The following is a 26,335-nucleotide window of genomic DNA, read 5'->3' as shown; positions in this document are numbered from 1 at the left end:
ACAGATTTTGGCTGTGGCAGGCCTGCCACAGAATGTGCAAGCTGAATTGTACTACAAATCCAACGAGCAATCGTCTGCTTAGAAGCAGGAGCACCCAGCTTGTTGGGTGCATACAGGATAAACAGCGAGTCAGATTTTCTGACTCCAGCCGTCCTGGAAACATATATTTTCAGGGCCCTGACTACGTCCAGCAACTTGGAGTCCTCCAAGTCCCTAGTAGCCGCAGGCACCACAATAGGCTGGTTCATGTGAAACGCTGAAACCACCTTAGGGAGAAATTGAGGGCGAGTCCTCAGTTCTGCCCTGTCTGAATGAAAAATTAGGTAAGGGCTTTTATATGATAAAGCCGCCAATTCAGAGACACGCCTGGCTGAAGCCAGGGCTAACAGCATGACCACTTTCCATGTGAGATATTTCAATTCCACAGTGGTGAGTGGTTCAAACCAATGTGATTTTAGGAGACTCAACACTACATTGAGATCTCAAGGTGCCACTGGAGGCACAAAAGGAGGCTGTATATGCAGTACCCCTTTGACAAACGTCTGAACTTCAGGCACTGAAGCCAGTTCTTTTTGGAAGAAGATTGACAGGGCCGAAATTTGAACCTTAATGGACCCTAATTTTAGTCCCATAGATAGTCCTGTTTGCAGGAAATGCAGGAAACGACCCAGTTGAAATTCCTCTGTAGGGGCCTTCTTGGCCTCACACCACGCAACATATTTTCGCCAAATGCGGTGATAATGTTTTGCGGTTACATCCTTTCTGGCCTTGACCAGGGTAGGGATGACTTCATCTGGAATGCCTTTTTCCTTCAGGATCCGGCGTTCAACCTCCATGCCGTCAAACGCAGCCGCGGTAAGTCTTGAAACAGACAAGGTCCCTGCTGGAGCAGGTCCTTTCTGAGAGGTAGAGGCCACGGGTCCTCCGTGAGCATCTCTTGCAGTTCCGGGTACCAAGTTCTTCTTGGCCAATCCGGAGCCACGAGTATAGTTCTTACTCCTCTCCTTCTTATGATTCTCAGTACTTTGGGTATGAGAGGCAGAGGAGGGAACACATACACCGACTGGTACACCCACGGTGTTACCAGAGCGTCCACCGCTATTGCCTGAGGGTCCCTTGACCTGGCGCAATATCTGTCCAGTTTTTTGTTGAGACGGGACGCCATTGCCCTCCTTCTTCTTGTGCCGCCCTGTCTGTTGACGTGGGCGACTGCCGAGATGTTGTCCGATTGGATCAATACCGACTGACCCTGAAGCAGAGGCCTTGCTTGACTTAGGGCATTGTAAATGGCCCTTAGTTCCAGGATATTTATGTGAAGAGACGTTTCCATGCTTGACCACAAGCCCTGGAAATTTCTTCCCTCTGTGACTGCTCCCCAGCCTCTCAGACTGGCATCCGTGGTCACCAGCATCCAATCCTGAATGCCGAATCTGCGGCCCTCTAGAAGATGAGCACTCTGTAACCACCACAGGAGAGACACCCTTGTCCTTGGAGATAGAGTTATCCGCTGATGCATCTGAAGATGCGATCCGGACCATTTGTCCAGCAGATCCCACTGAAAAGTTCTTGCATGGAATCTTCCGAATGGAATTGCTTCGTAAGAAGCCACCATTTTTCCCAGGACTCTCGTGCATTGATGCACTGACACTTGGCCTGGTTTTAGGAGGTTCCTGACTAGCTCGGATAACTCCCTGGCCTTCTCCTCCGGGAGAAACACCTTTTTCTGGACTGTGTCCAAAATCATCCCCAGGAACAGTAGACGTGTTGTTGGAATCAGCTGTGATTTTGGGATATTTTGAATCCACCCGTGCTGACGTAGCACTACCTGAGACAGTGCTACTCCGAACTCTAACTGTTCCCTGGATCTTGCCCTTATCAGGAGATCGTCCAAGTAAGGGATAATTAAGACGCCTTCTCTTCGAAGAAGAATCATCATTTCGGCCATTACCTTGGTAAAGACCCGGGGTGCCGTGGACAATCCAAACGGCAGCGTCTGAAACTGATAATGACAGTTTTGAACCACAAACCTGAGGTACCCCTGGTGAGAAGGGAAGATTGGGACATGGAGATAAGCATCTTTGATGTCCAGAGATACCATATAGTCCCCTTCTTCCAGGTTCGCTATCACTGCTCTGAGTGATTCCATCTTGAATTTGAACCTTTTTATGTAAATGTTCAAGGATTTCAGATTTAAAATTGGTCTCACCGAGCCGTCCGGCTTCGGTACCACAAACAGCGTGGAATAATACCCCTTTCCCTGTTGTAGGAGGGGTACCTTGATTATCACCTGCTGGGAATACAGCTTGTGAATAGCTTCCAATACTGCCTCCCTGTCGGAGGGAGACGTTGGAAGAGCAGACTTCAGGAATCGGCGAGGGGGAGACGTCTCGACTTCCAATTTGTACCCCTGTGATACTACCTGCAGGATCCAGGGGTCCACTTGCGAGTGAGCCCACTGCGCGTTGAAATTTTTGAGACGGGCCCCCACCGTGCCTGAGTCCGCTTGTAAAGCCCCAGCGTCATGCTGAAGACTTGGCAGAAGCGGGGGAGGGCTTCTGCTCCTGGGAAGAGGCTGCCTGGTGCAGTCTTTTTCCTCTTCCTCTGCCCCGGGGCAGAAATGAGTGGCCTTTTGCTCGCTTGTTCTTATAGGAACGAAAGGACTGAGTTTGAAAAGACGGTGTCTTTTTCTGCTGAGAGGTGACCTGGGGTAAAAAGGTGGACTTTCCAGCCGTTGCCGTGGCCACCAGGTCTGATAGACCGACCCCAAATAACTCCTCCCCTTTATACGGCAATACTTCCATATGTCGTTTGGAATCTGCATCACCTGACCACTGTCGCGTCCATAACGCCCTTCTGGTAGAAATGGACATCGCACTCACTCTTGATGCCAGGGTGCAAATATCCCTCTGTGCATCACGCATATATAGTAATGCATCCTTTAAATGCTCTATAGTTAATAAAATACTGTCCCTATCCAGGGTATCAATATTTTCAGTCAGGGAATCCGACCAAGCCACTCCAGCACTGCACATCCAGGCTGAGGCGATTGCTGGTCGCAGTATAACACCAGTATGTGTGTATATACCTTTTAGGATATTTTCCAGCCTTCTATCAGCTGGTTCCTTGAGGGCGGCCGTATCAGGAGACGGTAACGCCACTTGTTTTGATAAGCGTGTGAGCGCCTTATCTACCCTAGGGGGTGTTTCCCAACGTGCCCTAACCTCTGGCGGGAAAGGGTATAGTGCCAATAATTTGTTAGAAATCAGCAGTTTTTTATCGGGGGAAACCCACGCTTTATCACACACCTCATTTAATTCCTCTGATTCAGGAAAAACTACTGGTAGTTTTTTCACACCCCACATAATACCCTTTTTTGTGGTACTTGTAGTGTCAGAAATGTTCAATGCCTCCTTCATTGCCGTGATCATGTAACGTGTGGCCCTACTGGACATTACGTTTGTCTCCTCACCGTCGACACTGGATTCAGTATCCGTGTCTGGGTCTGTGTCGACCATCTGAGGTAACGGGCGTTTTAGCGCCCCTGACGGTGTCTGAGACGCCTGAACAGGCACTAACTGATTTGCCGGCTGTCTCATGTCGTCAACAGTTTTTTGCAAAGTGCTGACATTGTCACGTAATTCTTTAAATACGACCATCCAGTCAGGTGTCGACTCCCTAGGGGGTGACATCACTAACACAGGCAATTGCTCTGCTTCCACATCATTTTCCTCCTCATACATGTCGACACAATCGTACCGACACCCAGCACACACACAGGGAATGCTCTGATAGAGGACAGGACCCCACTAGCCCTTTGGGGAGACAGAGGGAGAGTTTGCCAGCACACACCAGAGCGCTATATATATGCAGGGATAACCTTATATAAGTGTTACTCCCTGTTATAGCTGCTGTATTATATATTAGCTGCCAATAGTGCCCCCCCTCTCTTGTTTTACCCTGATTCTTGTAGCAGGACTGCAGGGGAGAGTCAGGGAGCCGTCCTTCCAGCGGAGCTGTGAGGGAAAATGGCGCTTGTGTGCTGAGGAGATAGGCTCCGCCCCCTTCTCGGCGGCCTTTTCTCCCGCTTTTTTCAGGAAAACTGGCAGGGGTTAAATGCATCCATATAGCCTAGGAGCTATATGTGATGCATTTCTTTAGCCATATAAGGTTTTTATAGTGTTTTATTGCGTCTCAGGGCGCTCCCCCCCAGCGCCCTGCACCCTCAGTGACCGGAGTGTGAAGTGTGCTGAGAGCAATGGCGCACAGCTGCAGTGCTGTGCGCTACCTTATTTGAAGACAGGAACGTCTTCTGCCGCCGCTTTCTCCGGACCTCTTCGCTCTTCTGGCTCTGTAAGGGGGCCGGCGGCGCGGCTCCGGGACCCATCCAGGCTGAACCTGTGATCGTCCCTCTGGAGCTAATGTCCAGTAGCCAAGAAGCCCAATCCACTCTGCACGCAGGTGAGTTCGCTTCTTCTCCCCTTAGTCCCACGATGCAGTGAGCCTGTTGCCAGCAGTACTCACTGAAAATAAAAAACCTATTTAAACTTTTACTTCTAAGCAGCTCAGGAGAGCCACCTAGCATGCACCCTTCTCGTTCGGGCACAAAAATCTAACTGAGGCTTGGAGGAGGGTCATAGGGGGAGGAGCCAGTGCACACCAGCTAGTCTAAAGCTTTTACTTTTGTGCCCAGTCTCCTGCGGAGCCGCTATTCCCCATGGTCCTTACGGAAGTCCCAGCATCCACTAGGACGTCAGAGAAAAGGGGATGAGAGGATACCATTCCCCAAAACTTGAGTGGAGGGAGATTGATATAATCGGGAAATAAGAGAGACAAAGTCCTCAGGTGCACCAAAGCGGTGAAGCGTTTCATACAGATGGTCCCAGGTGACCAGGTCAAACGTCTTTTCGGCATCAAGTGACAATAATACATTAGTGTCAGTGGGTTTGGAAAGCTGAAAGGCCTGCATAACAGTCAAGACCTATCGGATATTGCTCACTGATTGCCGACCCCAGACAAATCCAGTCTGGTCTGTATGAACTATATCAGGGACTATGAATTTGAGTCTATTCGAGAGGATTTTAGTGAACAATTTATAATCCGTGTTTAGAAGGGAGATCGGACGATAAGAACTGGGAGACTCAGGATCCCGGCCAGGCTTCGGGATAACCTTTATGACCGCGGAATTAAAATATTGGGGCAAGGAAGCACCCTGCATAAAAGAATTAAATAAGACAGAAAGAGGTTCGCACAGTCTAGTAGATAGAATTTTATAGTAGTCATTGGCAAAACCGTCAGGGCCCGGAGTCTTCCCAGTCTTCAGTCCAGCTATTGCTAAAGAAACTTCCTCAGTGGTGATAGGTGCAAGAAGAGAGGTACAGTGCGACTCTGACATTTGAGGCAGATCAGTAGAAGACCAAAAGCTAGACTTGTGGGTCTGGTTAATAACAGGACGTGCATAAAGAGTGGTATAAAAAGACTGTAGCACCTCAGCAATCTCGGCCGAGGTCCGTACTCTGTCCCCACCTTGGGTGAGCAGAGAGTGAATGACCACTTTAGGGTGTCTGCCTTTTAACAAACGGGATAACAGTTTGCCAGACTTATTGCCATATCTGTAAATGCCACAGTCTCTTGAAAATTAATATTTAGCTTCCATTTGAGAAAGGAGGGTATCAAACAGTGTTTTTTGTGTAAGGTACCGTTCCCTAGTAGAAGGGGAGGGGGAGGATTTAAATTCCTGAAAAGAGTGAGTAAGAGCCGCCTGGGCTTCCAAATATTGTGAGTTTAAATCTAAATCCCTTTTTTTACTATAGGAAATAATGTGTCCCCGTATAACTGATTTTGACGCCTGCCAGAAAAGAGCAGGATCATCGCTCAGAGTTTCTCCATTATGCGTATGATAATCTTGCCACGCTGCATCTAATGAGGAGCGGAATTTCAGAGAGCCACTTAAATGAGAGGGGAAGTGCCAGGAGCGAAAAGGGGATTTTTCTGAGAGGAGCATCAATTTCATCCAGCATAAAGCATGGTCCGAAATATAGATATCCTCAATTTTAGAGTCAGCCACTTTTGAGAAAAAGGAGTCGGATAACAGCAGATAGTCAATCCTCGAGAACGTGTGGTGCGCAGCTGAGAGGCATGTAAATTCCCTTTCTAATGGGTAGCATGCGCGCCACACATCCACTAAGGACAACTGCGAGAAAATATAGGGGATACCAATACGTGGTAACGAGGGGGGAGCGCGAGGTGGGGGGGGATTTATCCAAGGTTGGAGAAGAATATAAATTAAAATCTCCACCCAAGATTATAGGAATTTCAGAGTAGCTTAGTAGCTTAGTGACCATGTTCGTATAAAGGGGGTAATTCCAAGTTGATCGCAGCAGGAATTTTGGTAGCAATTGGACAAAACCATGTGCACTGCAGGGGAGACAGATTTAACATGTGCAGAGAGAGTTAGATTTGGGTGGGGTGTGTTCAATCTGCAATCTAATTTGCAGTGTAAAAATAAAGCAGCCAGTATTTACCCTGCACAGAAACAAAATAACCCACCCAAATCTAACTCTCTCTGCACATGTTATATCTGCCTCCCCTGCAGTGCACATGGTTTTGCCCAACTGCTAAAAAAATTCCTTCTGCGATCAACTTAGAATTACCCCCAAAATTGCTTAGAGTACTGATTAGGAGCATAGATATTACAAAGTAGGAACCTGGATGCATACAATGTGACATCTGCCAGTACATACCAACCCTGAGTGTCATCTAAAATCGCATGGACAGAGATAGGGACCGTGTGCTGTGCTAAAATAATCACTCCCCTAGCCTTAGAAGAGAAGGAGGAAGAGGCTACCACAGACCAACCCATAGTGTTCAGTTTTATCACCTCATTTGGCATAAGGTGAGATTCCTGAATGAAAACAACATCCATCCCCACCTTCCGAAGATAGAGCAAAATCTTTCTGCGTTTAGCTGGGGAGTTGATCCCTCCCACATTCCACGTGCCGACACTCAAACTAGCCATGCATCAAATGAACTGGGAAAACCTGAAAACCTGCGCAGTAATCATGATATCTACAGCCGCCGAAAAATGGATACAAATCATACCGGGGTGGACACATTAGTAGGAGAAGGGGAGGGGGAGAAGAAAAGAGGGACAGAAACATAGAAAACACACAAAATATAACATTAACATTGTGGAAGAAAGTCCTGCTAAGGACAATCATAACTTCAGAAAACGAGAACAACCGGTTCAAGCAAGCACAGAGGCCGTCATAGACCGCCAATGAGCCAGCCAGAATTATGAAAACCTGAGGAAAAATGAGGGAGGGGGCGCCCTTACCCACCCTCGGCAACATAATATATGAAAATATACATAGGAAAAATAAGAAGAAAATATCAGAGCACACAGAGCATGTTAAAGAAAAAGAAAAACGCAGCCTGTCACATAAGAAGTAGGGGGAGATATCTCCGCTAAGCATATATAACCATTCTAGAAAGATTACATAGCCACAAAAAGACAACAGATGAATAAGAAAAATCTAAAACAGAAAACAAGGCAAAAAGGTTCAGCCCGCTGTATAAGACCAAAGTCTATTTTGGGGGGAAAAACACCTGCAGAAGATTCTACAGCAATAATTAAATTGGCATACATAACCGGAAACAGAGAAGTCCAGGAGCAATACTCAGCCATCTCAATCCAGGGTGTCATCCGCCTGAGAGGAGTCGTCATCTGCCTTGGATGCCTCAGAAACATAAGCCTCTGCATCTGCAAGATTTGTAAAGTCCCAGAAAGAATTTCCATCAAACAGGCGTAGTCTTGCAGGGAAGAGCAGAGCAAATTTTTTATTCGCCTTTACCAAACGGGAGCAAAGGGGGGTAAATTCCCGACGTGCCCGGGATACCTCCGCGGAGTAGTCCTGGAAAATGGCCAAACGAGCTCCCTCCCATTGTAAATTCCTATGCCTCCTGGATGCCGTCCATATTGCCTCCTTATGGAGAAATTTCAGACATTTAAATATAACCACACGTGGTCTGCTATTAGGTGAAGAACGTGGGGGACCCAGTCTATAGGCTCTCTCGATAACTAAGCCAGTGCATTCATCTTGGATATGCAACAAATCAAGGAGGGGCGTTTGTAAAAAAAGAGTCAAATCAGGACCTTTCAGTGACTCAGGGAGCCCCAGCACCCGAAGATTCGATCTCCTCGATCTATTTTCAAGATCGTCAACCTTGTTCAGCAGCTGGAAGTGAGATTTCTGGAGCTCATCATATCTGTGCTTAAGATCCCCAACATCCTGAAAAGTCTCCCCCAGCCTTTGTTCATTTGTAAGAACAGTCTTAGATAACTGCTTGATTTGGGATTTTAGGTCTTTTACTGCCTGCTTCATTTTAGCAGCATGTGCATCCATGATAGGCTCCATGGCATCCCTAACAGCTCTCACTACATCAGCATAAGTCACTGGAGAGGCAGGGGAACAGTCAGGCTCACCTGAGGGAGAAATGTGTTTTGCAGAAGCCTGTTTAATGCTGCCAGCAGCCTGCAGACTCGTTTGTGAGCTAGGTGCGGCGGCCATCTTGGATTCCCCCGGCCGTTTTTCAGACCTCGATCTCTGGGCTTTAGGGGGCATGGGGGAGGACAGAAACCTTTCCATCCAGTCCCCAGCACTTTCCCACAGGTAGTGTGCGCCAGGTGCGGAGAAAAGCCGCGAGCGGGAGGCACTGTGTGCTCCGGTTACCGAGGGTGCAGGAGAGCTGCAGCAATCAGCTTCTCCTCACATGGGCGCCGGAACCGGAAGTCCTTGTAGAGCTATATTTATAGTGTGTTCAATTAGGCTCAGAGCACTATTTTGTTAATCTTCTTTTGCTAACCTGTTTTATTGTCAAGTTACAACATGGGTGGAAATATAGCAACCTACATCCAATCAGATTGTAGAAAGATTCATACCAGCACAGAATAATCAATGTCTATATGTTGAAAGGATCACCTCCGCCTTCTCATTACCATAATAAAAGTTGCCCTTCGTTTCATCTGTATAGATGTTGGGCTGACTCCTTTACCATCAGTGCTGCATATTCTAAAGTACAGATATAGGGTGGGTATCCAATTAGCTGCGGCTAATTGTCCCGCCGGGGGCTATCCTATTAGCCCCAATAAGCCAGCACGAGCCGCGGCCGGCAAAACAAAATCTTCAGAAACAGCCCCAGTTTTCATCCGAAATTGGGTCCGTTTCTACCAAAAACACACCGGTTTCACTGAACCTGTGTGTTTTCGTGAGAATTTTTATTTTTTTAACAGGTGACCAAAGTGGATAGACTGTATAAAAAATAAAATAAAATACGGGTGAAACATTTGGAAAAAATTGCAAAACTGTCTGTTTTTCGCGCTCGATGTTTCTACTCTGGTAATAGGATACCCCCCTTAGGGACTTATGTAATAGCACACTCAGCTCACAGGCTATTACATAAGCCCCTTAGTGTCAAAGTTGTGCAGGGACACTCAGGCATTATAACAAGTGAGTATTGTAGTTTTACAGTAGGCTTACTGGGATCAGTACTAAATGCCGCCGGCCGGAATCCCGGCGGTCGAAATACCGACGCCGGAATCCCGACCACACAATCCCGACAGGGGTGGCGAGCGGAACGCAGCCCCTTGCGGGCACGGTGCCTCGCTATGCTCGGCACACTATTATATTCTCCCTCTATTGGTGTCGGAGACACCCACGGAGGGAGAATATGTCGGGATTGTGGTGGTCGGGATTCCGGCTCGGTATTTCGACTGCCGGGATTCCGGCCGGCGGCATCTTGACCGCATCCCGGCTTACTGCTGTAATATTGACATTCTGGTCTGCTATTGCGTTAATATTTATTTAAATCAGCAGCCTACAGAGGATAATTTGCTTTAATTTTTCATTTTAGGAGCAAGTTTAGGAATTACAAGTGATGGATTTTTTGAACTTGAAGATTTGCCCAGGTATATACTCTCATATTTTATTTATTTATTTATTAACAGTTTCTTATATAGCGCAGCATATTCCGTTGCATTTGAGCCATATGCATTTGAGCCATTTGCCTGGCTAACGTCAAAAGAAGTTGCATCTTGTTGGTGGTGTCATTTAAAATGTATATTCCAATTCCAACCTTATCACCTATATCGGTTTTGTTTTTTTACTTTCTGTTTATTTGGTTGCCATATCCAAACATCTACTTAAATAATTCTTTGGATAATGAATGTTCAGATTCCTTCTTGTAATGAATTTTTTTTTTGGTGCCGTGGCCAAAGGGAGACTAAAAACGTGTCCAAGGTTACAAGAAGCCAACACTAGTGCTCAGACCATGGCCTGCAGCAAGCTATCATTTTCTCAGAGCTATGGACCTGGGAGGTAACTCAGATCTGATCGCTGGGCTGTCAATTTTGCTGTCCTGTGATCAGATAGTCGCCGCCTCCAGGGGGAGTGTAAATTCGCAGTGCAAGTGTGCGATAGCATGTGTTTGCGATCTGCGAAAATCCACTTTGTGCAGTCTCTACGTAGCCCAGGACTTACTCCTACAGTGCGATGAGAACAGGCTGATCGGGGCCAGAGCTGACGTCTGACACCCTCCCTGAAAACGCTTGGGCACGCCTGTGTTTTTCCAGACACTCCCTGTAAACGCTCAGTTGCCACTTATAAACGGTCTCTTCCTGTCAATCACCTTAATGCCCATGCAATTGGATATTTCGCACCATCCCCTCGCTGACCGGCGATGCCCACTGTTGATGTCCGACGCGGATGCACATTGCGGTGCATGCGCAGTTAGGACCTGATCGCTCGCTGTGTGAAAATGCACAGCAGCGATCAGATCTGAATTACCCCTCTGATTCAGTACTTAGCAGAATTTGCAATCCTTTGCATCGCATGCTGGGGGCCGCCCATGGCAGGGCAAAGCCGCCCAGCATGCTATGAGCCAGCACCCGCCCCTCCTTGACAACGCCAAAATTGCGGTTGCACCACAATTTCAGCGTGATCGCAAAAAATGAGGTAGCCTCCTGCCGGCGCAGTTTGGCTGCGTCAACAGGAGGTCCGCCGCCATTTTTGTGATCTCAACGGCTGTGTGTGACGTCGCGCAGCCACCCCGATCATGCCTACCAGTTGACTGGCGCCGCCCCCGGTTCTCTGTTGCCACCCCTGCAGCGCTCCGTCTCCGCATTGGAAACAAAGCTTTACCACGCCCCACCCGTGAATGGCTCTGCAGGACGGGCCCTGCGCATGCGCCCGCATCCTCTTTGTAGGTTTTGTGGCTGGATTACGTATTGCGATCCAACCCGAATTAGGCCCAATGTACAGTACTGTGTAAAAGTTTTAGGCAGGTGTGGAAAAAAAGCTGTAAAGTAAGAATGCTTTATAAAATAGAAGTTTTAATAGTTTATTTCTCTTTTTTAGCAAGGCTTGGCAACACTGGACCATGGGATTGCAGGTTGGGGCTGGAGTTTGGCACCTAATGTTAACTGTAAACCCAGGCTCCTGCCCCCTGCATCCCCGTGATCCAGTCTTCTTTAGGTGCCTGAGGAGTAGGGCACAATTTGGAGGGGCTGCTTAGATTAGTTTATTTTTTTTTTCCTTGTAACTTTTCATTTTGTTTTTCAGTGAGGTACTGTGCGCTGCTCAGTGTGAGTGCGACGCCTGGGGAGCGAGTTTCATCTTCCCGCGTGCAGCCTTGCCGACGGGGGCGGTTTTGGGAGGGGGCATATCTTGCGGTGCCACTATCACCTGCGTGTATCTTCCTATACTATATATTGCTGTGTCTCACACTCGCCTATGTTTGTTCATCAGTATATATTGCAGTGACACTCCAGCATATGTGTATCGATATACACTATTTATTACTGTGTCTCACACTCACCTGTGTGTTCATCAGTATATATTGCTGTGGCACTCTTACCTTGGTGTATTTATGTACACTATATATTGTTGTGTCTCGCACTCACCGCTGTGGCACTCTTACCTGGGTGTATATATGTACACTATACATTGCTGTGTCTCGCACTCGCCTATGTGGGTTTATCGGTATATCTTGCTGTAGCACTCTCACCTGTATGTATCTATGTTCGCTATAGGTTGCTGTGTCTCACTTCCACCTATGGGTGTTTATCAGTATATGTTGCTGTGGCTCACTCACCTATTATCAGAATATATTACAGTATCCCTTTCGCATTTGCGTATTTCTATATGCTATTTGTTGCTGTGTCACACACTCACCTAGGTGTATTATTGGTATATCTTGCATTGTCACTCTACCTTATGTGTCTCTGTGTACACTATTGATTGCTGTGGTTTGCACTCTCCTACGTGTGTATCGGTTTATTTTGCGATGTCTCTCTCACAGATGTGTGACTTGGGGGCTTTGTGTGTACTGTCTGGTGCCATCCCGTTACACGCAGGTGTCTAGGTTGCTGCCCTAGCCAAGGTCGATGTCCCACATGGTAGAGCAGTAATATGGAATTTTGGAAAAGCGCCAGATATCTTCGGCTGTTTCCTCCTCTCCAGCACAGTATCCCCTTAATATGGTTGCATTCATACCCTAACTCCATAGCCTGGAGTGTATGGCAGGTGATGTTTAGAAAAGCTTCCTTTTATGTGGAATGTTTTATCAAGCCACATTACATATTTTCAATTCTTCGCAGGCAGATCATGTGTACAAGTGGGAGTGGCCTCTCACGTTTGCCGCTACCGTGGCGCATTTACCTGTTCACGCGGCTTTTCCTATTTAAAGCTTTTAAATTAAGAAATTTGAACAGTTGGCTCAAATGCTTTTTCAGGGGCTTTACCCTTGTCATTCGACCTGTTTTTTGCTAGCCTCCCCTTTGGTGGTTTAACCTGTGACGACCTGGGCAGACTTGTCGCTGAAGTTCAGTCATTTGGCATAGGTGGCTTCACTTGGCTACACAGCTTCGTGGTGCTACTGAATGTCAGGGTGGCCATGCACAAGGGTGCCCTGGTGACTTCCACGGTTCCACCTGCAGCTGTCTCTGGTCGGGATGCCCTTTGGCTCCATCCTAGGATGCGGTGTTTAACGCGGCGTCAGCCAGGCTATCCCTATACTGTCCTTACTAGTTCCTCCGGGAACTAGAGTTTTACTCCAACTTTTTCCTTGTTTGGAAGCCAAATGGCTCATTCCAGCCTATATTGGCTCTTTGTGCTTTGGGCACTGGTTTGCATTCCAGCTTTGGGTCATTCTTTACAAATGGAATCTATCCATTAGTGACCCACAGCATTCTGAACGGCAACTGGTTGCCCTCACTGGACGTTAGGGAAGCATATCTTCCCATTCCATTTTGAGTTAGACTCTGATCGCTGCCAAATGACTTCTCAAGTTTTCGCTAACATCTTGTCTGTGATGGCTAGCTTACTGAACTGCGCAGGTTCTCGATCAGACTTTCTTTAGACAGTCTGTTTGTGAAGATGATTTTGCTTCACTGTGCAGCTAGCTCAAACGGTTCAGGTGCTTCACATTCACGACTGGTTGCCGACTTACAGAAATCCCGCCTGACACCTTGTCAAGGTAGCACACTGGTCCCTCTACTGAACATACGGTGGTGCTGTTGGTACCTATTGTGTCGATCTGGTTGTGCGGAAAGTTATTGGGCGTGGTCGTCTCCGCCTTAGTGACCATTCCATACTCTAGTCTCCACTAAGGGGTATTTCAGTAGTTAATTCTCCGGGACTGAGCATGATTCACAGCATCTACTTTGTTTTGTTATCTGTCTGTCAGTACTGGTCGACTTCTGGCGGAGGCTCTTGGATTAGGGTACCAGATCATTGCATCTTTGGCTCCATTGTCTCTAGTCACCATTGGAGGCGGCTCTGCAGCTCACTGTGCTCGAGCTCACAGCTATTTTTCTGATTCTCTTAGAAGCCCAAACCATCCTGGTCAGCCAGCCAGTTAGTAATCGGTCAGACACCGCCACGGTGGGGATCTACAACTGGTGGTACAACAGAGTGTTCATTCCTCCGAATTTCATGTCTCCCCTTTCTGGGCATTCTCTCGGAGAGGTTTGACAACAGTGTTCAGGTTTCGTATTTTGAAAACAAACATTTCAGTTCTTTCACTTTTTATTCCAGTGACATTTTGATCTCCTTCCGGAGGTTCGTAGTGTGTTTCTCAGTCAGTAGTTTTGCCTTGCCAGCCTATGCTAGGGCAAGGCATCTGACGCCACAATGGGTCTCAGCTTATTCTGCTGGGGTTGGCAACCTCCTGTGCAGTTCAGCACGGAGCTTAATCAGGACAGTTCTCCCAGGCAGCTATCTGGTCTGCTGTCTACAGTTTTTTAATAATTTTTAGGTTTTGTCTCTGGCACATCCACTCTAGGAGTACAGTTCTCCGGTCAGACAGCTTGATCGTTCCCTTCCCTGGGAGTGTTGAATGTCCCACGGACCAATGTCGCCCAGCCTTGCTGGAAGAGAAAATTGGATTTTTGGTCACTTGCCATTGAATACTTTTCCCTGAAGCAGGCTGGTCGACACTGCGTTCCCTACCCCATGCTCAGTCGTGCAAGGGTTTTGTTATTGGCCGTATTTTCCCTACTGGTTTGTTTGAGTGTTCTAACAGTTTCACGCGATTACTGCTACTCCTTTCCGGACTCTTTTAAAGAAGTAGTGGAATCATGGAGATGCAGGGGTCAGGAGCTTGGTTTTAAAGTTAAAGTTTACATTAGGTGCCGAACTCCATCCCCAACCTGCAATCCCATGGTCCAGTGTCGCCCAGCCTGCTTCAGAGAGAAGGATTCAACGGTAAGGGACCAAAAATCCTATATATTATTATTATTATTATTATTTTTATTTATTTATTTTTATCAATTAATAAAATGCAAAGTGACTGAACAGAAGAGGAATCTAAATCAAATCAATATTTGGTGTGAGTACATTAAGAGACAGTAGGATTTGAGAACGCTTACAGCCACAGAAGATCTGTAGTTAGTTCTCCAAGATGTTTGGAACAACCTCTCTGCCAAGTTCCTTCTAAAACTGTGTGAAAGTGTACCTAGAAATAATGCTGTTTTGTAGGCAAAGGGTGGTCACATCAAATATTGATTTTATATTGATTTCTCCGCTCTTAATTCAGTTTGCATTTTGTCAATTCTTAAACAAGAAACTATTAACACTTCTATTTTTGAAAGCATTCCTACTTTGCAGCATTTTTTTCACACCTACCTAAAACTTTTGTACAGCATTGTATGTTAACCATTCTTTGTGTCATTTGTGGAAACATTAGCGCTTGCCTTTGCTCATCTGGATACCAAACGAGCCTTCAGCTGTTTATGATGCTATAAAATATGCCCATCATAAATGTTTGTGATCTTAATAATGGAACTAGCCAGTGTTGAATTAACGGGATGCGTTTAATTTACCGGCTGTCGGGATCCCAGTGGTCAGGATACCGACGGCAACAATGCCGCCAACCGGAATCCCGGTGTCCATGAAACCCATAGAGTGGGAATAGATCCTGTGGCGAGCACAGCGAGCCACCAAGCTTTCAACTCTTAGCCGGGACTCTTAGCGCTCTCCCTGCTGCTGGCATTCTGGTGGGCGGGATGCCGTTGTTGGGATATTGACAACCGGCATCCCATCTGCCGGTCATCCATACCGAACCTGAATTAACAACCACTTCCTGCAAAACCTCTCCATTACTTCTGTTGCACCCTCCATTAGGATGCTCTTTAGACCACTGGTCAGGAAAATATTATAAATGAACGGGACTGCTTCTCTCTGTCAGCCATTGCCCCAGAAAAAAATATCAGTGGCTCTGGGAGATGAATTTTCCCCTAGAGTTTACCGGAGGGACATTTGTTTAACTCTACTGTAGACTGTACTTAACTATATAAACAAACTTTCTTCTTCAGGGTCCATAGTCGCCACAGGGAAAACATTGGGGTGTAGGTGGTTGGAGAGGACCGTGCAACAAACAGTTAAAGCTTTGAAGCCCCAGGATGCCTGGGTCTCTCCTTCAGTGTACCCCGCCCCCAGCCAAAGGCCAGCTGGATGCACCTTCAGCTCCAAGCTTTTTTATTTTATGATTTGTATCTTTTACTCTATTTTACTTGAGAGCAACCAGTGCTAGGCAGTCCTATAGGATACCAGCGTTGCTGCTCCTACAACCCCCGCCGGCGCTGCAGCACTTCTGAGTGGTCCAGTGAGTACGGTGAGGGCCACCTGAGCTCAGGTAGTCGCTACTCTGGGGACCCAGGCTGTAGCTGGATACTGGGGGGACAGGTAAGGCGATTCCCTGCTTGTAGCCTTTACCTCCAGATGTGGAGACCGACTGGAGACGCTGATGTGGGTGTCCGGTCTGTCCGCAATCCCACTAATCCAGGGCATTAACCGATGGCCTCTAAAGGGTGGCAGTTGCCCAGGAGGTTAACGTCAGCATAGGGGAGGTGTTCTCTCCCCCGGGGTCCCCTTCCCTGGTTCAGGGTGCGATCTCTCACGAAGGCTTTACGCCTCTGAGCTTCTCCTTCTCACCCTCCTCCCACAGCAGCCATTTTCTGAGCGTTTTCTGAGAAGCTACAGGTCTCCGGGAACGTCGGGTCCAGTCTCCCCTGGGCCAGGTTATACAGTGCTGAATCTACCAGGCTTGAGCAGTCTATTTAGTGCCCATTAAAAAATATATATGCATTGTATGTGACTTGTGCTAGCTCCGCTGTTGTGTTGTGTCTCTGTCTGCTATATCTGTCCCTTTTACTTCTTTTAAGAATCTGTCTGGACATCTGGAGCCCCTGTGCTAGTACATACAGATCCTATTCAACTGGCTTATCCTCTCAGGATCCTGCGCAGGACGGTCTGTGTGCTAATTGTTATATTCCCCCTTACCAGCCTGCTCCACCCTACCTTGTACAGGAGCCACCTTGGGTGTCCTCCTTCTCTCAGGTCAGTTAGTGGATCGCTTATCAGCCCCCACTCTGCCTTCTACAATGGGGTTTCCATAGCAGTTACAGCCTCTTTTGTAGCTTTATCAAAGGTCACCTTTGATAAAGCTACAGTGCCTGCAGCGAAACGCAACAGATGGCTTTTTTGGGTCACTGTTTTTACCAGACTGATCGCTGCCTTTGTGTGCCCGGACCAAGACTGGACCCTGATTTTGGCAGAAAAATTGAGGTGATTAACAGCATCTGGAGTATTATCAACCCTCTCCACAAAAGGAGGACACCGTGACCTAGCGAGGATCTAAGGGACACTTACAAGGGACTACACCTCCAGCGGTACTATTGTGGTAAAGGTATACCATTAGGACTCTGCTGTCAGTCCTTTACTACTCCCTTCACCCATCTGCTATCCAGTTTATCCAAAATAGGAACGGATCACACTTTATAGGCAGCTGTTATTATTGTGACCCTTTTTATTAATTTTAATGTTGTTTTTATTTATGTGATCATTTAATTAAATGTATAAATTTTTTTCATTCAATCCTCATTCATAATATCAAAGATTCCTGTTAGCGCTGCTAATTTTGTGTTGTTTTTGGATCTATATTTTTATTGGGTGTGACTAACCCCAATTTTGTAGCAGCAGCAGCAGCATTAGAAAAACAACACCCGTACGTGCCTGATCTCCAACCCTTGGTATTCTTTTCCAGAGGGCACCCACCCTGACGCATCTGGCTTCAGTGGGTTTTCTTCCTCTTTTTCACTGGTTCCCTTCTCTGATATGAGAATGTTTCTTGTGTGTACCATTCTTCCTTCTCCTCTATCCTGCTCCTGCCTTTGGCTGATGGCGGGGTATAGAGCAGGAGGGACTGAGACTTCCTGGGACTTCAAAGCTTTAACTGTTTGGTGTCCGGTCCTCTCCAACCACCTACACCCTAATGTTTTCCCTATTGAGCCTATAGACCTTGAAGAAAAAGAGTTAACAAGAGTAAGTCTACCATAACTCTTATTATTGCACAATGGGATATAATACATGAGTTCTATAACTGCATCTGTGTTCCTCTTCTAGGAGAAGTGTTATTGTTGGTGCTGGTTACATTGCTGTTGAGATAGCTGGGATTCTTTCAGCTCTGGGCTCTAGAGCTGCATTGTTGATTCGCCAAGACAAGGTAATATACTTTGTTCTCCTTTTTCCCTCCCAAATTCCGTTGCGCTTCACAATTGGAAACAACAGTGATAAAACAAAACTGGGTATAACCGACAGTCATAGAGGTAAGTACACCCTGCCCACAAGCTTACAATCTTTAGGTTTGTGTCGCAGAAAATACTAAAAATTATTGTTTTTCTGTAATAACTTTTGAACTTCATTATAGTTTGTATAATTCAGTGATGAGACAAAGCCAAATTTTAAAGTGGTTTTTATGCCTTCTGATTGTATTATTTGTGGATTAATTCATCCACCAATAAGTGCCCTTTTTATAATAACCCATTCACCTGTAAGAGAGAGAGTGTTTGCTTTTCTGTCAGTTATTTTTTCAATCACACATTTTATTTTATTGAAGGGAAATATTGAGTACTGAGATAAACAGAACAAAGGTTTCCATGGACAGCAAAATGTATGAACTCGCAACAGAAACAAAAATATAAAATTAAACTGTGAGCAAGTAGGCATCGGTGAAGGCATAGAACAATAATCAATAATACGACAGTCCAATCAGTGGACTGCAACAGAGGTATTATTAAAGTCTTCAGTAGGGAGGAAAGAGAGATGAAAAAGCTGTCTAAGAGCAGGAAGGGAACAAACTGAACATAGGATGAGCAGCAAAAGGTAAGATCCAAAAAAAGATAGAAGTAGAGGGAAGGGGGAGAGAAGAAAAAAAAGACGCAGAAAGGGGAACAGAGAAAAAGCAAGGACCCTGAGGTACTGTCAGTTATTTAATTCAGCAGAGTATATGGACTTTTCAGGAAATGTGGGGGACAGAGCTGGTTAGTGTAGCTGTATCATTAGTAATAAGACATCTTCTTCCAGGTGCTGCGAACATTTGATTCCATGATCAGCACAAATTGCACTGAGGAGCTTGAAAATGCAGGTGTAGATGTCTGGAAATATGCAGAGGTAATGTAATACGCACAAAACTTGTTGTTATTCTATATTATACTGTATATGACGCCGGTATATTGTAGTTTTAGCAATGTACAATAGGGGTTTGCTTATTTGTTTTCGTAGGTGAAGTCTGTTAATAAGACCAGTGCTGGTCTAGAAATCAATGTGCAGTGCTCTGTGCCAGGACGCAAACCAACGGTGAGGACGATACAGGATGTTGATTGTTTGCTGTGGGCGATCGGAAGAGATCCCAACACTGAGGGACTGAACCTGGATAAACTGGTAATACCTCCTTCTGGCTTCTAAAGCCCTAAAACGAATTAATTTGCTTGTAAATTTAACACAAACCTTGTTTTCAGCCATGAGTTACTCGTTTACATGTGTTAGTCATTATATATTTATTATAGAAACAATATTCTACTGTTTTGTTTTCGGAAATTTGTTTTTGCTCAAAGTATATCTACTGTATATACAAATGAAACCATGGGAGATGCAATAGGAGAAAATCCTAAGTGTCTGTTTAGTAAATATTGTAAAATTAATAAAAATACATTGTTTGTTGAGAATCGCAGAAAACTAATATGATTTGTTGTTCCGCCAACATAAGAATAGTTCTAATTCAGTACAGTGCAGTAGTTTAGCATACAATTTTCTCAGTGCTCACACCCTCTACTTGTTGTATATCCACTCAGGTGCCAATATATATTTTTATGGCTTCCATCATAATTTAAACACTGGCAGAGCAAAAAATAGTGTTTCTTTGTCGTCCAATGGGGAACACTGGAACATATGCTGCTGCTCTCTGCCCGTCACAGAGCTCTTCTCTCCTCCTCTCCCAATGATGGCATCCCGACATGGATTTAAATACCACAATAATTGACTGCCAGCATCCGAAGCGACAGAATCCCGATACCTTCCTTATAGGACTTCTACTTGTGAGAATTATCAAAAGAAACTTCAGACTGGGGCTCCTAGGCAAAGACTGTTTTTCAGAATCTTAGGGGCCCACAGTGGAGCCGGCTTGGGATTCTAGTCTGTCTCAGTCTGTGCTGGCTTTATTTCAAGTTTCCTTCTTCCTGCAGCAGATGTTGGATCCAGTAGTAGTCCGCACTCAGAAGCGTCAATTCTCTGCTGCTGATGTGTTGGCTTGTCACTCTGTCTGACGTCTCCTCTTTAGGCGAGGACGCCTGTCCACAGAAATCTGATTTTGAAGAATGCTCAGTGATAGAGGAGGACTCAGACAGCCCTATTAATGTAGATACTTTGATTGGAGCAGTGAGGTCTGTTCTTCAGATTAAGAACGCAGAGGGTGTCACTGAACAATGGTCTTCCCTTTTCAAACTCAAGAAGAAGGAATTGTTAACATTTCTGACTTGTGCTCAGTTAGAAGATTTATTGGCTGAGGCCTGGAATCAGGCTCACCATAAATTTTAGACTTCCAGGTGTATCCTTTCCTTTTTTCCTCTTCCACCGTTTGACTGGACTCTATGGGAAACACCACCTGTGGACACCCCATCGCATGTTTAGCTAAAGCAACAACTATCCCTCTGCAAGTGTGGCTTCGTTGAAAGATGTGATGAATAGGAAATTAGACGGCTTTCTAAAAGCTATTTTTACTGTTGCCGGTCTCTCGCTTCGTCCAGCTTTCTCTGCAGCTTGGGCTTAACAAGATCGTGGAACAGTGGGTGGATACCTTTTGACAAGGGACTTCGCAGTGGTAGGAGCTTATCTATAGATCCCGATTTGGCACTGACATCAGTCTCTACTTCAGTTCGCAGTGCTCGACGACCCTTTTGAGTTTCAAGCACTGCTTCTTGGTATCTCAACGCACCTCGTGTATTCACAAAGGTGATGTCTGTCATGGTGACTGCGCTTCGTCAACAGGGAGTCAAAGTCTTTCCATATCTTGTCGATCTCCTATTCTCATCCAGGATGCCATATGACCAGTGTCCCCTACTGGATGACAGAGAACACAGGATTTTTGTTCTTACCTGTTAAATCTGTTTTTATGAGTCAATTTGAGACGCAGGATGCCCTCCCTGGCATTCCCGGCTGGGTCTTCGGTGTCTGCTGCTTTCCTGCCACCATCTGTATGGGTCAATGTGTGTGTGGTTGTGTCTGCCTCCTTCTCCCCTATTTTCTCCTCCCTCTTTCGGTTTTGTTAGTGTAAACTGACTGTCAGGAGGTGGGGTATAGAGAGGGAGGAGCCTGTGGCTGGAAATTTTCTTAACTCTTTAGTGCCCAGACTCAGTACCAGCTGTACCCCCATTGTGTCCCATTTAAGAGGTAGGAACAAAAATTCTGTTTTGTGGTTACAGGAAGGTCTACGCTAGAGTTATGTTCTTAGAGATTATGTTTATAGTTTTATTATAGGGGGTTCCGAGACCATTGTGATTTATTTTCCTTTTCGGTTTTTTACAGGGCCTTGACTTAGATGAGAAAGGTCACATTGTAGTAGACGAGTTCCAGAACACCAGCCGAAAAGGAATTTATGCTGTAGGTGATGTGTGTGGGAGAGCACTTTTGACACCAGGTACCTCAATATTTTTCAGTCTTTGATGATTATAAACCCTTTGTTCTAATCTAGCACACTTGTTCAGTTCATTATATAAGATCGACACAAACAGTGACATATGTTTTGAGTCCTGGGCCCCTGTTAAGGGTTCAATATGGAGCCCCCAACATATTCAACTTGAAAAACTAGATATTGAGAGCCATCAAACTTTGCATAATTCAAAGATGGCAGCCTATGGAGTGGAGAATAGAATCGGCCTACCGTAGTGGGCCGACAAATGCGCAGTGTAAGCTGCTTGTGCTTAGGTGAATCTCCCCCATAGTGCCCATAATCGTTATGCTTTTCAAAATGTTAAATTTAAAAACCAGGACTCCCATATGACATGAATGTAAGTAATCACTCATTGAAGCCATCCCAGTGCTTTGTCTTAGGTGTGAGGTGTGTTCAGTCTGTTCTCACTCAGGGCGGAATATATTAAAATAAATTGCTGCCCACCACAGCAATGCTAATTGCATATGTACTAACATATGCGATTAACATCACAATGCGGTGACAGAGGACCCCGCGATACCTGTCAGAAGGCGTGCGGGGGGTGGTCTCCGTCACCACCCTGGGGTCTCCCCTCCAAGACCGGCAAGCAGCTGTCAGTCCCGAGCTCCTCTTCCCTGCAGCCAGAAGGACCTCCCGCTGTGTTGCTGGGGGAGGAGGAGTTTGAATTCCGGAACCAGGGCTGCCTGCACACAGGTATGGAGGGGGGGGGGGGGGGGCGGGCGGTTGGCGGTAAGAAGCCCATAGGCTTCTATAGGGTATCGCCATTAAAAGATGGCGATACCTTCAGCGTCGTAAACCCGGCGGACGGGGGTTAGTACATATGAAAATGCAGTAAAACCCCTTAAAACGGGGGTTTTACCGCATTTTCCCTTTAGTATATCCCGCCCTAACTGTAGCTGTCTCAGAAGTTTTAGTTATGAGTCTCGGAGCCAGATAATAAAATAAAGAAACAAGGTGTATTATTTTTATGGGAAAACATGACACATGGGATCCTTGATTAATTTTTGTTACATACAGTACATTATAAAATATTCAAGGCTCTCTATTGGAACTTCCCCAAACGCTTTTGTAATGGTTACCAGATTCCCATTGAATAATGAATCTGTGTTATAAAATATCACGTGTTTGGAAATGCATAGTCTGGTAAAAACAAAATAAGCTGCTTTTGCATATTTGTATTTGTTTCCTGTCTGTTACATTTTTTGTTTTTCTGTGCTGGAAAGGAGCATTTTGGTGTACTTCACTTTCAAGGACAATCGTGATTTATACAAATGTACATCTTTATTTTCTGCTCTGTAGTTGCCATAGCAGCTGGGAGAAGATTGTCACATCGATTGTTTGAAGGCCAAGAAGATTCCAAGCTTGACTACAACAACATTCCAACAGTGGTCTTTAGCCATCCTCCAATAGGAACTGTGGGGCTCACAGAAGGTGGGAAGTTCTTTTCTTCATTTATACACCTCCATATTGTTTTTGATTGTCTACAGGGGTGGATTGCAGTCTGCTTTTCTTGGTAGGCCACTAGCCTAATAGGACCAGAAGTCGCTTGATGTATGTTTTTGTTTTAATCCTCAGCAGTGGATATGGGGTGTGTGGGAGTGGAGGGTGTGCAGTCCACACCCTTCTGGATTAAGTCCTTATTCCCTTCTGATGTCCCCTGTCAATCAGACCCGGCATGGTGGGACGCAGCTGCATTATGCACTGCATAGTGTGCTGTGTTGCAATAACACAGGCAGTAGTTGTGGAAGTAACACAGGCAGGAAGTGAAGCCACAATACTGGTCTTCTGGCGCTTACCTGTTTGCATCACACAAAAATACATTTTGATGTAAGTAAAGACCTTGGCTTGTTCTATTCTACCCTTAAGTTCTGGATTCAGTATTCTGAAGCAGCAACCTGATTGTGATAAGTGACAGGATCGCTGATAATGGGCAAATATTAGGCTATTGGAGTGGTTCTCAAACACTGTCTTCATTACAACACAACAGTCCAGGTTTTAAGGATATCGATGCTTAGGCACAGGTGACTTAATCAGCACCTCAGTCAGTTTGATTATACCATTTGTGCATAAGCAGGGATATCCCAAAAAACCTGGACTGCTGGGGTGCCTTGAGGACGTGTTTTGGAATCACTGGGCTGTTGTATCACGGACTAATAAAATGAAGTAGGTAATGACTAATACCCCTTTCACATCGCACTGAAAACCCGGTACCGACACGGCATATTGTCGTGTCGAAAAGGGTCCGTGTGCGATGTGAAAGGTCCTTTGTTGAAATAGCGGGTCGCCTGACCCGGTAATTCAACCCCGTAAAAAAGAAGGGTTCTTACCGGGTTGATTACCGGGTCAGGTGCAGTGTGAATGGGAGCCGTTCCAATGCGAATCGGCTCCCATTCACAGCATAGGCAGAGGCGGCGCAGGAGATGAGCTCATCTCCCGGCGCCGCCTCCACCCCCGCCCCTGCTGCTGCTGCTCCCTCCGCTGCTATGGCAACCGACCCGGTATATTGCCGGGTCGGAAAGCCAGCAGAGGAGCGCAAATGCCGGATCCCACCCGGTAAGTACACGTTTGTCTTACCGGGTAGGATCCGGCATTTGCGGTCTGAATGCGGTATAATACATGTAAGAGATAGCAGTGACTTACACCACAGTGACAACATCGTATACCTTCTTCTACACGATCTGCTCGGTATAAAGGGAGTGATGTAGGAAGTCTATGCATTGTACATACTACTGCTGCTAGGTGTGTCCTAATAACAGACACTGACTTTCAATGAACTAAATATTTTTATAGCGGCAAGTTGTTGGATGTATAATAAGTTACTTCACAAGTACAAAAGCGCAATGCCTTTGTACTTGTGCGGGGGGTGCGGACTGACATGCGGGGCGGACTAGCCCTGTGCTGGACGTTCCCCCCGCATGTCAGGGAAGATGATCGTGGCTGTGCTAAATTTAGCACAGCTACAATCAACTCGGAATGACCCCCATAGAGCAGTAACCTCCCCTCTCAAACATGGCAACAATAAATATTCTGATATACCTCAGTGCACATGGGCTAAAGGTTTCCGGAGTACTTCACTAATATACAAATATTCTGTAACATTTCCTCTCTCAATGTGTACACTTATTATATGTATTTTCTTCTACTTAAATGTGACTATTGTAGAGGAAGCGGTGAATGCCAAGGGCAGGGAGAATGTCAAGATTTACACTACTTCTTTTTCACCAATGTACCACGCAGTAACCAGAAGGAAAACAAAATGTGTGATGAAGTTGGTCTGCGTTGATAAAGAGGAAAAGGTGAGAAAGCAACTCCTTCATCTGGTTCTATTACCTAGCTATAGTTCTCTACACTGAGAGTGTTTATTATGTGCAACTCCAGCCTACAGTGGAGCCAATGGATCATGAAGTGCTCTCGGTCCTTTAAGTAACCTGTACAATAGAATTCTAGTAACTATCTACTCACCAGTAATGTCTTTCTTAAAAAAACTGCCTTATTAATAGGAGGAATGTAAGACGTAGCATGACAGAATACATTTAAATACTGGTATTTTCACCAGAAAAAAGGATTAGCATTTTTGTGTTCTAATTCTTTACTTCAAATGTTTCATTTGACTAGCATATGCCATATAGTGAATATGATTCCACGTTAAGGAGCAGCACAGATGAAGGGTTATAAGTTAAGACTGTAGGGGCAGTGGAAAGACATTAGTGTTAGTAGGTGTCACAACTACAGAAAATAATGTGATGTAAGATGTAGATGCATTACTATAGATTCCCTAATTATAGGAGAAGATGCCTGATTAAGAACTCATGGGGCTGTATGCAGCATACTGGTTTAAGTCCCTTAAGAATAGGTTTGAGTAATCTGGTACCCTGAGTGGTCATTGATCCTAGGCAGGTGTCCAGGTTGCTAATGCATGATCCAGCTGTGATGGGAGGAATACTGCTGCTGTGTGATTTGTGTATCTTTGGCTGGAAGCTTTAATTCTGACCCTTCGTTTCACAGGTGGTTGGGTTGCATATGCAAGGACTGGGATGTGATGAGATGTTGCAGGGATTTGCTGTAGCCATCAAGATGGGAGCCACCAAAAAAGACTTTGATAACACTGTTGCCATTCACCCTACCTCATCTGAGGAACTGGTCACACTTCGCTGAAGTCTTTATTGTGTGCACTGACCAAGAGCCACAGTGATTACAGCAGAATCACCATTGTGCCTCCATGGAGCTGCCTCCTACACATCCACTCCATCCTAATGTATAAACCTGTTTCCTGCTTCTGTCATAGACTTCTGTAGCTCAGCAGAAACCTTTTAAAAGTGCCTTTTAGTTGACTATTAAATCAGGATGGTATCATTTTATTTCCGCAAATTACTTGTTTGTAGTTCATTGTTTTAAAGAAATTAAACTGTAAATGTTGGATAATGTGTTTTTTTCCCCTCAATTTTATTCTTTTAGACTTAAGCCCCATACATACTGGGCGAAACACTAGACGATATGAACAATAACCATCTTTTTTTAAAAGATCTATTATTTTAATCGTCCAGTGTGTATGCCTGAACAATATGCGCACCCAAGGATCATTCTGATTCAGGCATTGTCTACCGAACATGCAGCTCAACTCTAACTACTATATCGTGCATGTTTGGTGAGTGCAGGGGATGACGTCACTGAACGTTATCGTTCATCGTTATCATTCAGGGTGTAAGCACTGGTAATCTCCCCTAATTAGCAATCAGCAATATAGTATGCCTTGTGGTTATATGACTTTATATATGCT

General features: G+C 45.6%; 1 protein-coding gene across 1 annotated transcript in view; it reads left to right on the top strand.

Moving 5' to 3' along the window:
* The window catches only part of GSR (glutathione-disulfide reductase), a 59,793-nt gene extending 33,811 nt beyond the window's left edge, over window positions 1-25,982 (top strand). Inside the window, exons 6-13 of the mRNA XM_063919454.1 lie at window positions 9,910-9,964; window positions 17,958-18,057; window positions 18,918-19,004; window positions 19,116-19,274; window positions 21,414-21,525; window positions 22,858-22,989; window positions 24,721-24,854; window positions 25,564-25,982. Coding sequence (XP_063775524.1) covers window positions 9,910-9,964; window positions 17,958-18,057; window positions 18,918-19,004; window positions 19,116-19,274; window positions 21,414-21,525; window positions 22,858-22,989; window positions 24,721-24,854; window positions 25,564-25,713 — 929 coding nt within the window. The 3' untranslated portion in view covers window positions 25,714-25,982. The remainder of the gene's footprint in view (window positions 1-9,909; window positions 9,965-17,957; window positions 18,058-18,917; window positions 19,005-19,115; window positions 19,275-21,413; window positions 21,526-22,857; window positions 22,990-24,720; window positions 24,855-25,563) is intronic.
* The last annotated feature ends 353 nt before the right edge of the window (window positions 25,983-26,335 follow it).

This window comes from Pseudophryne corroboree, chromosome 1 (assembly GCF_028390025.1).
Source record: "Pseudophryne corroboree isolate aPseCor3 chromosome 1, aPseCor3.hap2, whole genome shotgun sequence".
NCBI classification, from domain to species: Eukaryota; Metazoa; Chordata; class Amphibia; order Anura; family Myobatrachidae; genus Pseudophryne; species Pseudophryne corroboree.
This window is presented reverse-complemented; position numbering and strand designations above follow the sequence as displayed.